The sequence below is a fragment of the Hyperolius riggenbachi genome, chromosome 5 (genome assembly GCF_040937935.1).
Source record: "Hyperolius riggenbachi isolate aHypRig1 chromosome 5, aHypRig1.pri, whole genome shotgun sequence".
NCBI classification, from domain to species: domain Eukaryota; kingdom Metazoa; phylum Chordata; class Amphibia; order Anura; family Hyperoliidae; genus Hyperolius; species Hyperolius riggenbachi.
Window position 1 is genome coordinate 46,923,255 of NC_090650.1, and position 14,534 is coordinate 46,937,788.

Sequence of the window (14,534 nt, forward strand, 5' to 3'; positions counted from 1 at the left end):
AGGTTGGGATTTGCTGTGAAAAGCATACAGATTAGCCGTTCACAGCTGTGATTCATTACTTTCACTGGAGAAATGAGAAGTGGCAGAGGGGAGGAGTACTCTAAATGCAAGGAACACTCCTCCACTATAATAAGCACACTGGGCAGAGACAAGGAAGAGGCCTGGCAAGCTTCATAGTGGATGGGAGCCGCCATCCACAGTGTGCATCATGTAGTCTTATCTGTGTTCTCTTGTCTCTCCACTGCAGGAACTGGTACTGACAGGCTATACTGCAGGAGCTGGGACTGACGGGCTATGCTGCAGGCACTGACATGCTACACTGCAGGAGCTGCAGGCACTGACGTGCTACACTGCAGGAGCTGCAGGCACTGACGTGCTACACTGCAGGAGCTGCAGGCACTGACGTGCTACACAGCAGGAGCTGCAGGCACTGACGTGCTATACTGCAGGAGCTGCAGGCACTGACGTGCTATACTGCAGGAGCTGCAGGCGCTGACGTGCTATACTGCAGGAGCTGCAGGCGCTGACGTGCTATACTGCAGGCACTGACGTGCTATACTGCAGGAGCTGCAGGCACTGACGTGCTATACTGCAGGAGCTGCAGGCACTGACGTGCTATACTGCAGGAGCTGCAGGCACTGATGTGCTATACTGCAGGAGCTGCAGGCACTGACGTGCTATACTGCAGGAGCTGCAGGCACTGACGTGCTATACTGCAGGAGCTGCAGGCACTGACGTGCTATACTGCAGGAGCTGCAGGCACTGACGTGCTATACTGCAGGAGCTGCAGGCACTGACGGGCTATACTGCAGGAGCTGCAGGCACTGACGGGCTATACTGCAGGAGCTGCAGGCACTGACGGGCTATACTGCTGGAGCTGGGACTGACGGGATATGCTGCAGGCACTGACAGGCTATACTGCAGGAGCTGGGACTGACTGGATATGCTGCAGGCACTGACAGGCTATACTGCAGGAGCCTGGACTGACGGGATATGCTACAGGCACAGACAGGCTATACTGCAGGAGCTGGGACTGACTCGATATGCTGCAGGCACTGACAAGCTATACTGCCGGAGCTGGGACTGACGGGATATGCTACAGGGACTGACAGGCTATACTGCAGGAGCTGGGACTGACGGGATATGCTGCAGGCACGGACAGGCTATGCTGCAGGAGCTGGGACAGACTGGATATGCTGCAGGCACTGACAGGCTATACTGCAGGAGCTGGGACTGACTGGATATGCTGCAGGCACTGACAGGCTATACTGCAGGAGCTGGGACTGACGGGATATGTTGCAGGCACGGACAGGCTATACTGCAGGAGCTGGGACTGACGGGATATGCTGCAGGCACGGACGGGCTATACTGCAGGAGCTGGGACTGACGGGATATGCTGCAGGCAAGGACAGGCTATACTGCAGGAGCTGGGACTGACAGGATATGCTGCAGCCACTGACAGGCTATACTGCAGGAGCTGGGACTGACGGGATATGCTGCAGGCACGGACAGGCTATACTGCAGGAGCTGGGACTGACGGGATATGCTGCAGGCACTGACAGGCTATACTGCAGGAGCTGGGACTGACGGGATATGCTGCAGGCACTGACGGGCTATACTGCAGGAGCTGGAACTGACGGGATATGCTGCAGGCAGTGACGGGCTATACTGCAGGAGCTGGGACTGACGGGATATGCTGCAGGCACAGACAGGCTATACTGCAGGAGCTGGGACTGACGGGATATGCTGCAGGCACTGACGGGCTATACTGCAGGAGCTGGGACTGACGGGATATGCTGCAGGCACTGACGGGCTATACTGCAGGAGCTGGGACTGAAGGGATATGCTGCAGGTACGGACGGGCTATACTGCAGGAGCTGGGACTGACGGGATATGCTGCAGGCACGGACGGGCTATACTGCAGGAGCTGGGACTGATGGGATATTTTGCAGGCACGGACGGGCTATACTGCAGGAGCTGGGACTGACGGGATATGCTGCAGGCACTGACGGGCTATACTGCAGGAGCTGGGACTGATGGGATATGCTGCAGGCACTGACAGGCTATACTGCAGGAGCTGGGACTGACGGGATATGCTGCAGGCACTGACGGGCTATACTGCAGGAGCTGGGACTGACGGGATATGCTGCAGGCACTGACGGGCTATACTGCAGGCACTGACGGGCTATACTGCAGGAGCTGGGACTGACGGGATATGCTGCAGGCACGGACGGGCTATACTGCAGGAGCTGGGACTGACGGGATATGCTGCAGGCACGGACAGGCTATACTGCAGGAGCTGGGACTGACGAGATATGCTGCAGGCACGGACGGGCTATACTGCAGGAGCTGGGACTGACGGGATATGCTGCAGGCACTGACAGGCTATACTGCAGGAGCTGGGACTGACGGGATATGCTGCAGGCACTGACAGGCTATACTACTGAGAATGTATTCATCCACTGGGCAGCATGGTGGCCTAGTGATTAGCACTCTCACCTTGCAGCACTGGATTCCCGGTTTGAATCCCAGCGAGGACAACATCTGCTAGGAGTTCATATGTTCTCCCAAAATATTCAAGTGCCTGGCTGTTTACCCATCATCTGTGTCTAATCACAGATGTAATTTGATCTCTCAGCTGTGTCAGCTGACTGCCACGCCAGAGAGGTCATTTGTGAACATAGGATTTTAACAATATGTCTGCTTCCATGAAAGTAGATACACTGCAGCTTTATTGCAGGATTTGTATCAGCTGTAACATGTTTTTCTCTAAAGGTTATTATGCTGTTTCTTATCTTTTAAAGCAGAGAGGAAGTTCTTTAGGTATAATTTGGTATTTAAAGCTAACACGAAAATAACCTGGCAGCATGGATGCAAGTAGCTTTATAATCCTATCCCACCAACAGAACCACCACCAGCAGCCCCTCTTTCTTTCCAAAGTCATATTTGTCTTTGTTTATAGTATTTAATTATAGCAGTGCTGTGACTCTGCCTGCAGGTGTAACTGCATCTTCAGCCTCTCCCTGTGAACCCTCCACTGCTGTTCATGGTTAGGGTATGGTTCTATCAAATCCATTTTTTTCCCATGTCTGTGCACATGCACACTTTAGTTTGACTTGATGTGCAGATAACCGGCATGAAATCTTTGAAAGTGACCTCCATGCATGGCAGCATTACCCCCACGTTAGGCAGCTCCTCCTTTAAATGAACAAATAGACATTTCCCCACATGGGGACTGCAGTTAGTAACATCCCCTTTAATTATGCAGCATCACCTCAGCCCCAATTCCAGATTATAAAAGATCTCCATTAGCTGGATAAACCTTTTCTTACCTATCCAGACCAAGCTGCACTGATCCATCACTCCATCCCGATCCCTCTGACATCCATGGTCTGAATTTCAACCATGGCTGCCGGGACCAGGGCTGTGGAGTCGGTAAAAAAATCATCCAACTCCGACTTCTCCGGTACTCAATTGTTCTGACTCAGACTCCAACTCCTTAGTCAAATTATTATCAGGACTGTGGACTTAGTACAGAAATCATCAGACTCCTCAGTTTGAGACCACTGACTCCGACTCCAGGTATCCAAAATTACTCCGACTCCTCGAATCCGACTCCACAGCCCTGGCTGGGACTGAAGGTTAACTGGCGGGCAGTGCAGTCGCACTGTATATCAATGTGTAGTTGCATGATATGATAGCAATCCACAAAGGATAGGGATGAATGCCGAGGCGCACCAGGATGCTGCGGCACCCAGTTTGAGAACTCCCTGCTATAGAGGGTGGCGGAGGAGCAGAAGCACAGTGCTGGCAACTGCACATAACCATAGCAATCGGGGATGGTTGTCCAGCATGCTTTATGGCTAACTGACAGTGGGGACTCCATTACACACTTGGAAAAGGCATCTAAAACGATCTGGAATAATGGCTTTGGGCGTCCTCAGCTGTATAGAAGGCCTTTTAGGAGCAGTTCAAAATAACTCCCAGCAGGCATGTTACTTTTATATGGTTTCTGTAGCCTGTTTGCAGTAGAGCAGCAGCACTAGACGTGATCTCTGTATGTTCTGCTGAGTCCCTCCAACATTCGCCCTACATACACTGGCGGAACTCTGCCCGTCCTCATTTTACCATTGCTTGTACCATTTGGTATATAGCTTACGTTGAGGAAATGCGGATCTCAAGCTTCAGCCGGCCTGCTGTGAGCAGCATAAAAAGCTTTGTGATGTCAAAGTCCCCGGCCCAGCGGGAGCTGGGAATTATTAATTGGCAACACATAGTTTATGTAAAATTGGGTCATTTCACTCCATTTCAAGATGAATCACTTTAAATGGCTTAAAAAAAAAAAAAAAAGAGCGAACAAGTCATTTGTTAAAATAACTTAGAATTTCTTCTTTTAGCCATGCGTCTTTAAAAGTAAAAACTTAGTGGAGAATTAAGAGAATACACTGGGTTTTTTTTACACGTTTACATTTCCTTGAGCTATGTACACACTTTAGAATTCTGTTATCTGAATCAATCATTCATGTCATGTCAGGTGACAAAGTACGAACGACTGCTGCACAGACAGACTGCTCAGTCCTCTGCTGAGCAGCTTATGCAGTTATATTTAATGGAGCGGAGTGTTTTGTACATGCAGATAGGCACCCAGTATAACACATTAGAGGGTTGCTATGCATTTAGCATGCGTTGTAGCGCGCGTAAAGTTTTATGCACGCTAGTTGTAGTGCTCGTAAAGTTTTACACGCGCTGTGCCGTAATTTCCACAAACGGCGTTGCACTGTACGCGTGCGTAACAATTAACATGCACGTTCACGTGCGCTATTTCCTAACACACGTGCTATCAAATAGCACGGTCTAGTGTATCAACCCCCATGGACTCTTTACTGAAGAAAACGTGCAGAGATGAAATCACACACAATCGCGGCTTCCTAAGCACAGAGTGAACATAGGAAATAGCAATGCCATGCAGATCATCATCACATTTTACACATAGTGACATCTTGTGGTTGTTTACTATACTGCAGTTTAGGTAATAATCCTGTTGATACTTCCAGCAATATGGAGGGGGAAGAGGTAGTGCAAGGTGGAGGCACCTTGTTGATGGAACTAGTTCCTCAAGTAATATGAAGTTGATAGTGATCTAATCAGAGCTGTGGAGTCGGAGCAGTTTTGGGTACCTGGAGTTGGAGTCGGTGCTTTCATGAACTGAGGAGTCGGTCGGATGATTTTTGTTCTGACTCCAAAGCCCTGGTAAGTATTAGACTAAGGAGTTGGAGCCATTTTGGGTACCCGGAGTCGGAGGTTTCATAAACTGAGGAGTTGGAGTCAGATGATTTTTGTACCGACTCTACAGCTTTTTATTTTGAAGCACTTGTTTCCTGTGGTTCGCACACCTTTATTTCCAAACATAAGTGTACAAGAAGAGAGCCTGACATTTCTAAACCATGAATCGTGCTCAGTGTACTGGCCACTGGTGTATAGGGCTTTATTGTTTCAGACTGAATAACAGTTGTGCTGATAGATGAGTACTTATTTCCATATTTCCAAGGCCTAAACCTATTTGTCTTGTTTCCCTATCTAAAAGTGAATGAAAAGGTTAGTAAATAATATGTCTGTATAGTGTCTCACCTTGTACTAATGTGTTCTTGTGACTGGTTTCTCCACAGAGGCAGATCTTGGAGACAATGGGCGCAGCCTGGCTGTGAGGGGGTCTTCCCCCAGAGGAAGCCTATCTCCACGGTGAGTATTCCTTCCACAGCATCAAACACTATGAAATGAGCAAACCTCTCATCGTAGGTCAGTGATTTTGTTGACATTTGGAGGAACAATAAAGCTGAGAGAGGCAGCCAGACTGTGTGAGGTGGGGAGAGGCTGCTGGGATTCTGAGGGGGGGGGGGATGAATTCATTTTAGGATGATATTTAATCGTTGGGCTAAAAGAAAGACAAAGGGGATTGATGCAATTACTGATAACAGCCAGTCGGATTTCATTACTTTAGAACAATGAAAGGCCTGCTCTTATTGGCTGTTCATACGGAGCTGCTCTTTGCACATTGCTTTCTGGCTTATACATTTTAATAAGTTGTCCTTTAATAAGTCATAAATGCTATATCATTACATTGCTGGCACCTCTTATTCTCTAGCTGAAATTGTATTTGTTCAGGTTTAATAATCCTCCGTAGCGCTAATTAGGTTTGGTTTTATTTGTTTTGTTCTGTCATAATCCTGAAAGTGACAGGGCCAACTGGAGTATACCACTGAGAGCAGCGGACGGGGTTTCCTTCCTTTGTTTTAGTTCTCAGGTGGCGTCTGTTATGATTACCCTTTAGCTGGAATGAGAAAGGGTTAGGTTACGCCTGCTGGTTAGATAACTAATGTTTTAAATAATTGACCTGCACTGCTAATGTATATTTAGTGCAATGAAGTCACTAAATTGCAGCCTTAAATGTGCATACACACCTTTGACTTATGTTGCCCATCAGGCATTGGGATCTGTTTCCCTTGGGCGACTTCGCTGGGCTGGCTAATACAAATGTGTGTAGCTGACAATGCGCATCGTTGATATAACGGGGGGGGGGGTACTGCTGGAGTTGTCTACCGTTGTTGGGCGAGTTGATCTGCCGGGTCGGTCACAGGTTGGAGGTCGGGGAATGCCATACACATTCTTGATTATTGGCTGAGGTGGTCGTTATAGGGTCAAGGTCAGATGTACGTGAACACATTGTACCTTGGCTGGTGAGGTGACAAAAATTGGTTTGTTCTGAATATGTGACCTACAGGCTCGAACACTAACCTCCCCTCTCCTCTGCTTAACACTAACCTCCCCTCTCCTCTGCCTAACACTAACCTCCCCTCTGCCTAACTCTAACCTCTCCTCTGCCTAACACTAACCTCCCCTCTCCTCTGCCTAACACTAACCTCCCCTCTCCTTTGCTTAACACTAACCTCCCCTCTCTTCTGCCTAACACTAGCCTCCCCTCTCCTCTGCCTAACACTAACCTCCCCTCTCCTGTGCCTAACACTAACCTCTCCTCTGCCTAACACTAGCCTCCCCTATGCCTAACACTAGCCTCCCTTATGCCTAACACTAGCCTCCCCTCTGCCTAACACTAACCTCCCCTCTCCTGTGCCTAACACTAACCTCTCCTATTCTCTCCCTAACACTAGCCTCCCCTCTGCCTAACACTAACCTCCCCTCTCCTGTGCCTAACACTAACCTCCCCTCTCCTGTGCCTAACACTAACCTCTCCTATTCTCTCCCTAACACTAGCCTCCCCTCTGCCTAACACTAACCTCCCCTCTCCTGTGCCTAACACTAACCTCCCGTTTCCTGTGCCTAACACTAACCTCTCCTCTCCTCTGCCTAACACTAGCCACCCCTCTGCCTAACACTAGCCTCCCCTCTGCTTAACACTAACCTCCCCTCTCCTCTGCCTAACACTTACCTCCCCTCTACTCTACTCTGCCTAACACTAACCTCCCCTCTGCCTAACTCTAACCTCTCTTCTGCCTAACACTAACCTCCCCTCTCCTCTGCCTAACACTAACCTCCCCTCTCCTCTGCCTAACACCAACCTCCCCTCTCCTCTGCCTAACACTAGCCTCCCTCTGCCTAACTCTAACCTCTTCTGTTCCTAACACTAGCCTCCCCTCTCCTCTGCCTAACACTAACCTCCCCTCTCCTCTGCCTAACTCTAACCTCCCTTCTCCTGTGCCTAACACCAACCTCCCCCTCTGCTATGCCTAATTCTAACCTCCCCATATCCTCTGCTTACCACTAACCTCCCCACTAGATTTGTCATGTCCAAGGATGTGACACAACACCAGGCAAATAGCGAAATGGCAGGAAGCCATTTTGCACATTGGCTGGCCAGTTTTATTTAAGGGTATGGATAAATCGCTGTGGATAGCTTGTTAATAATAGGTGAAAACTGAGAAAAAAGACTATATTTTTATTCTTTTCCTCTTTAAAATGCGTAGGAAATATTGAGCAAAATAAACTTCCAAAGATAGTCTAATTTGTCTGAAAAAGCACCTCATATATTTTAATTTAGGCGGCATAAGTTGTGAGAAAGCGGCTGCTGAATCAATTGGTAAATAGCTGGAATGGGAAAGCTCTGGGGGCCATCAGGTGAAAACAACCTCTGGACAGGAATATGTGTAATGAAACCAACAATGCTTCAAGGAAATAATTTGTTACTTTGTCAATTAGTGACATGGTGAATATTAGTGTCCGGTTGTATCGCCCCAGTCTGGGGCATCCATCTTGTGCAGCCAATAACGGTAATGGAAGAGGTGATGAGCAGCATGCTGACTCTGCAGCCGATGACATCACACTAACAGATACACACACACACCATTTCCTCTGACCTCCTGCTCCAGGGTGGTTCTGAGTTATTCCTACACTTTGTTTCTCCTAAAGTGGACCTGAACTCAGAACTCCTCTCTGCTCTACGCGATACATAACAGTATAATAACCTTCAAACAAAAAACATGTATTTATTACAGATGATACAAATCCTAAAATAAATCTGCACAGTTTCTACTTCCTGATTCATGGAAGCAGACATATTGTTTACAGCCTGTGCTTTCAAATGGGCTTATATGCCATAGGCAGTCATGTGACTCCGGGGAGGATCAAATTACAACTTGTGATTAGACACAAATGAGGGGGAATTAAACAGGCTAAACACTCTGCATACATTCAGGGTGCATTTCTCTACATTTTCCTTCTGTCCTTTGCCGGAGTTCAGGTCCACTTTAAAGTGGGCTTCTAAATCCAGGGCTGTGGAGACAGTACACAAATCATCCGACTCCTCAGTTTATGAAATCTCCGACTCCAGATACCCAAAATTGCTCCAACTCCTACTCCACAGCCCTTGCATGGCTATGGAGTGGGTACAAAAATGTATCAGACTTCGACTCCTTGGTTTATAAAACCACTGCGACTCTAGGTACCCAAGAATTGCACCACAGCCCTGTCTAAATCCCTGATTCAAGTTGAAAGGTGGTAAAGCTAAGTCTGAGTAACTTCACCAAATTGCAGCATTTTACCTCAGCTTCAGTCAAAATTGGAAATCATGTAAAAACTCTCCTGAATTTCTCAGACTGCGTCCTGCACGACTTGGGTTTTTATTGTCTCCTGCCAGTTCTTCCTAGCTGAAAGATTATTCTTCTTCTGGTTAATATATAAGCCATGCTCCCTAGGTATAGGGGGCTTTATATGTCTAAAGACAAAGGGAAGGGGGGTGCAACACATTAAGTTTACTGTGTGTGTTTTTTCCATCAATGGTGTAATTAATCAAATAAACAAGTTAAAGAGATGGGGGCAGGAACTTATACGCTGTGAAAATAAAGAGTACTCCCTATTCAGCAACTCGAGCCTCTTCCCCCCGCGGTTCTGAATTCTCTCTCTTCACAAACGCTCGTCCATCACGGTCGCGGGAATTCATTGGAGAGATCCGGATGCCTGGTAGCCGGGCCTGCGATCATAAGTCAGGCTGACTAGCCGTCCCACAGAGAATACTTTGCATTTGTTTTTCAGTATGGGGATTCTCCCGTGAAGGAGCTGGGCTGACAGTTGAAAGACTGATCACAGCTTCTTAATCCTGTGTGCGTTTTTAGGGAAATTGTATCTCGCGCTACAGACCGGGGCTAGTTCCTACTCTCATGAGGTGATCCACAAGAGCGACACCTGCTCTCTGGCCTCGCTGTGTTTTGAATGCCGAAGCTTTATTTTGCATGTATGGTAATGTCAACAGCAGGACAATTACCAGCCTTGCGTGCCGGAAAACAACCAGCGTTCCGCATTCTTTCACGCAATTACCGCTTGTGTCACTATAGGACTTTGCTTGTTTTTTTCTTTCATGTCACTCGCTTTGGGTTCCACATTTCAACATAGGAGAAGCCCTTTGATGTTGGCTGGAACTAGACAAATGATCCTGTATTGTAATGACTAGATTGTAAGTTATTAAACAGTATGTCATCACCAGGCAAAGGACATTTGTCAGCAGCTTCTTAGTTGGCGGTTTCATTTTTAAATAAGGATTACCTCGTTTTCCAGGATGGGCTGGGGACAGTGCTGCAAAGGCTAAAAATGGAAAGGGCAATAAGGCGTGTAATGTATCCACAGCTTCAGCCTAGTGAAAGCAAGCCTGAGGAGAAAATAAACTTATGAGATAATGAATCGTATGTTTAGTACAGCTAAGACATAGAACATTAATAGCAAAGAAGAGAGTCTCATATTGTTTTCCATTAGAGGAACTGTTAAAAAAAAAAAAAAAAACTTCAAGTGAACCTCTGGACTAAAAATCTACTCTGCATAACTGAAAAGAACTTTGTTTTTCTTACCAAAGCATAATTTTTAGCTGCATTTTAGCTAAGCTCCACCCATCAAAGAAAAAAAGCCCGGGCTTTTTTTCCCTGATGCTGTGCACATCATGATGGGATTTCCTATGTTATTATTCACGTTGCCTAGCAACTGTGAGGGGTGATCAGCACACAGGACAGTTGGAACTGTCTCATGCTCCCTGTCATCTCCTTTCAACTAAAAAGATGGCTGCCATCATGAAATCAAACATTTGCCTGTTCTTTTAAAACAGGGTGGGTAAGAGATTATGGCCTCAATTCACTATTATCATGCTGGAGATAATAAGGCAAGAGAAAACTTACCTCCACACAGTATGGCCTCAATTCACTAAGATCATGCTGGAGATAAGGCAAGAGAAAATTTACCTCCACATAAGAGAGAGTTATCTTATCTCTTCATTCCTTAAGTTACCTCCTCTGTAGTTAATTTACCTCCTCTGTAGTTAATTTACCTCCTCTGTACTTATTTTCACCTGCAGTTAATAAACAGCATGTCTTTAACTCTGGAGTTATTTTAAAGGATACCACAACTGACATGTGGCATAATGAGATAGACATGGGTATGTACAGTGCCTAGCACACAAATAACTATGCTGTGTTCCTTTTTTTCTTTCTCTGCCTGAAAGAGGTAAATATCAGGTATGTAAGTGGCTGACTCAGTCCTGACTCAGACAGGAAGTGACTACAGTGTGACCCTCACTGATAAGAATCTCCCCCTTTTTTATCCCTTTCTTGCTCTCAGAAGCCATTTTCTTCTAGGAAAGTGTTTTATAGTTGGAATTTCTTAGCAGTGAAGGTCACACTGTAGTCACTTCCTGTCTGAGTCAGCCACTTACATACCTGATATTTACCTCTTTCAGGCAGAGAAAGAAAAAAAGGAACACAGCATAGTTATTTGTGTGCTAGGCACTGTACATACCCATGTCTATCTCATTATGCCACATGTCAGTTGTGGTATCCTTTAAGGATTGAAGAGTTAACTTTAGGTTTGCCTTGAGGTAAAATGTTTCCTGAATACTACATGCCTTATCACCATGGTAACAACTCTAGAAGAGTTATTAAAGACAGCAGATAAGCTTAGTGAATTGAGGCCAATGGCGCAGGCTCCCGGTGGTCTCCGGTGGCCGACCCAACCTGGCCAGGCCGGCTGCCAGGTCGGGCTCTTCTGCGCTCCAAGGCCGGGCACTTCTGCGTCCCACGCGGGCGCGCTGACGTCATCGGACGTCCGCCGGGCTGCGCAGTAGTTCTGCGCCTGCGCAGTACAGCCCGGCGGACGTCCGATGACATCAGCGCGCCCGCGTGGGACGCAGAAGTGCCAGGCCTTGGAGCGCAGAAGAGCCCGACCTGGCAGCCGGCCTGGCCAGGTCGGGTCGGCCACTGAAGACCACCAGAAGCCTGCGGAGCGGCGGCGAGGGCACCTCCTGCCTGCCACGGGCTGGAGGAAGCCCCAGGTAAGTGGATATTGATTTTAATTTTTTTACAGCCCTCCCTGAACCTTCCCTTTAAAGGAGCACTAGTGTAAAAAATGTAAAACTCATAAATGTAAAATGTACATTTGTTCCAGAGTAAAATGTGCTATAAATTACTTTTATCCTACGTTGCTGTCACTTAGGCCCGGTTCACATTAGCGTTCCCTGTCCGGATCCGCCTGATCAGATCTGGACCGTATACTGTACAAACGGAACATACGTTCCGCATAGCAATGCAAAGCCTATGCGGACGTTCACATGTGTCCGTTCCGTACAGTACGGAGCCAGACCGGATCCGGACTCCGGACCTTTTTCCAACATGCGCTATTTTTTGGGTCCGGATCTCCGGCCCACGCACCCGGACCGGAGCCGGACCTGAGCCTGACAGCACCATCCGGAACACAGAAACCAATGGGGAACGGAAGGCACAGAACACACTGCCTACAAACACCTGACGTTCTACCCCACTTGCTATGCGTATCCAAGCGGCCATTTCGGATGGGGACACGTGGGCCAAGCATGTCTGGAGTGGAGCAGCAGTGACAGACGTGCTGGAGCTGTTTGGCAGAATGTCGGAGGTGGAGGTGAGGCCTACAGTGGAGGAACCTGATTCTACAGGTGCACCAGGCGCACCTTCTGCTGACCCCAAAAATTTTTTATTTAAATTTGGCTATTTTTTGCCCACTGATCCGGATGGCAGCTTGATGCATGCCTGATGCAAACGGACCGGATCCGGATCGGAACCGTACGGTTCCGATCCAGATCAGGTCCTGATCCGATCAGGATCCGGTCCGTTTGCATGGCAAAACGCAAGTGTGAACGGGGCCTTACTTTAATGTAATGTAGTGATTTTGTAAATAAAGAAATAACGGAGAAACCCCCTTGAGGAGATGGACTTGTCCAAAACCTAACAGAGCTGTTATATTTTCACTGCCTACAATAAGTGACAGCAACATAGGAAAAACCGTAATCTATAGTGCATTTTACTCTGGGAGAAATGTACATTTTATATGTATGTACGCAATCGTTGTCCATTAAGGTTTTCCTATAACTTACGTTAGCAAAGTTGTTATAGTCCCACTCCAGACACAAATGTGTCTAGATCTGTGCAGCTCTCACTGCCAGAGCATTTGTAGTCTGTCTGTAAGCACCTTGATTAGCTGATATCAAGCAAAGCATTTGTAAAATGCCTGGCCAGGAGCCCAGACACTTGTCACTAGCGATGAACTTGAATTCTGACTTTCCGTGCAAATTACCACTGACTTGAAACTTAAGCCAATCAATTCTAGTCACTGCTGGTTGAGTAACCATCTGCTAGCTAATTAACCACCTAGCTACCAGGCATTTCAAGTCATGGGGAATTTTCTTAAAAAATTCTGAATTCTTCTCACCACTTCCTGTGCGACAGACTGTCTGTGCAGTTGGCTACAATCCTCTCACATAAGTATGTCTGTGACTTCTCCCTTGCTGTCTGAATAGTGATGATAATGCAGTCCAGACATCAGCAGCCTGACAAAGACCTTCCCCGCCTCTGCTTTTGGTCATGTGCACAAAGTTTTGAAATTGAATACCGGTATTTTGCTGCAAAAGCATCCTTTCCTACAAAAGGAGCAACATCTGGGGACTTTGATTACTAATGCTTATTTTTGTGCGTTGAGATTAGCATTGAACTCTTAAACGGGGCAGCAATTTTAGCTCTGTTACAAGCTTAAACGGCTGTTAATAAGAATTGAGCTTAAAGGATACATCCGAGCTGCCCAAGAAAATGAGATCTACTTACCCGGGGCTTCCTCCAGCCCCTGGCAGCCGATATATCCCTCACCGAAAGCTCCTGTGTCCCGGGAACCCCTCCATTCCAGATACCGACCTCGCCAGGTTGGCATCTTCTGCGCCTGCGCGAGGGCCGCTCGAGGTCGTGCTCATGTGGTCTGGAGTGTTCTGCCCAGGCACAACACTTTGTGCCTGCGCAGAACGTTTCAGACCACATGAGCGTGATCACTAGCGGTGTCGCGCAGGTGCAGTAGATGCCGACCTAGTGAGGTCGGTATCTGGAATGGAGGGGTTCTCGGGACACAGGAGCTTTCGGTGAGGGATATATCGGCTGCCAGGGGCTGGAGGAAGCCCCGGGTAAGTAGATCTCATTGGCGGGGGGGGGGGGGCAGCTCGGATGTATCCTTTAAGGCATCCAATGTAACTTCTGTGCTAGTCTCCACTAGTTCACCATAACAAAAAGGTGCCCTTAAAATATGATTAAAGCGTAATATAACCCTGCATTTCAACTTTGCTCTACAACATTATTTACAGTATATTATATGCAACCAGCATTTTTTTTTTTTTTTTACTAGACCAGCATTGGAAGGGTTACACAGGGCTTTAAAGTTCCTGGACAGAACTGCAGACGCATTGGAAGCTGACATAGATACATTTTGTTTACATAAATGTATCTAAGTGTGGCATGTGACTCACTGTCTCTGACTGAGAAGGAGCTGGAGGACAGCCAAAGAGTGTGTAACATTTATCACTTGATACATTCTATGTAGTTAAATGTATCTATCTGAACTTCTGCATATCTCTCCATGGAACTTTAAACCTCTGTGTTTAACCCTTCCAATGCTGGTCTAGTAAAAACAAAATGCTGGTTGCATGTAATATGCTGTAAATAATGTTTTAGAGCAAAGTTGAAATGCAGGGTTATATT

General features: G+C 47.2%; 1 protein-coding gene across 5 annotated transcripts in view; it reads left to right on the forward strand.

Annotated features, from left to right (window-relative positions):
* MLLT10 (MLLT10 histone lysine methyltransferase DOT1L cofactor) overlaps nt 1–14,534 on the forward strand; it is a 259,169-nt gene that overhangs the window by 218,249 nt on the left and 26,386 nt on the right. For all 5 annotated transcript variants that reach the window (XM_068235604.1, XM_068235601.1, XM_068235602.1 and 2 more), the window contains one exon: nt 5,667–5,739. In XM_068235604.1, the coding sequence (XP_068091705.1) occupies nt 5,667–5,739 (73 nt within the window). The remainder of the gene's footprint in view (nt 1–5,666; nt 5,740–14,534) is intronic.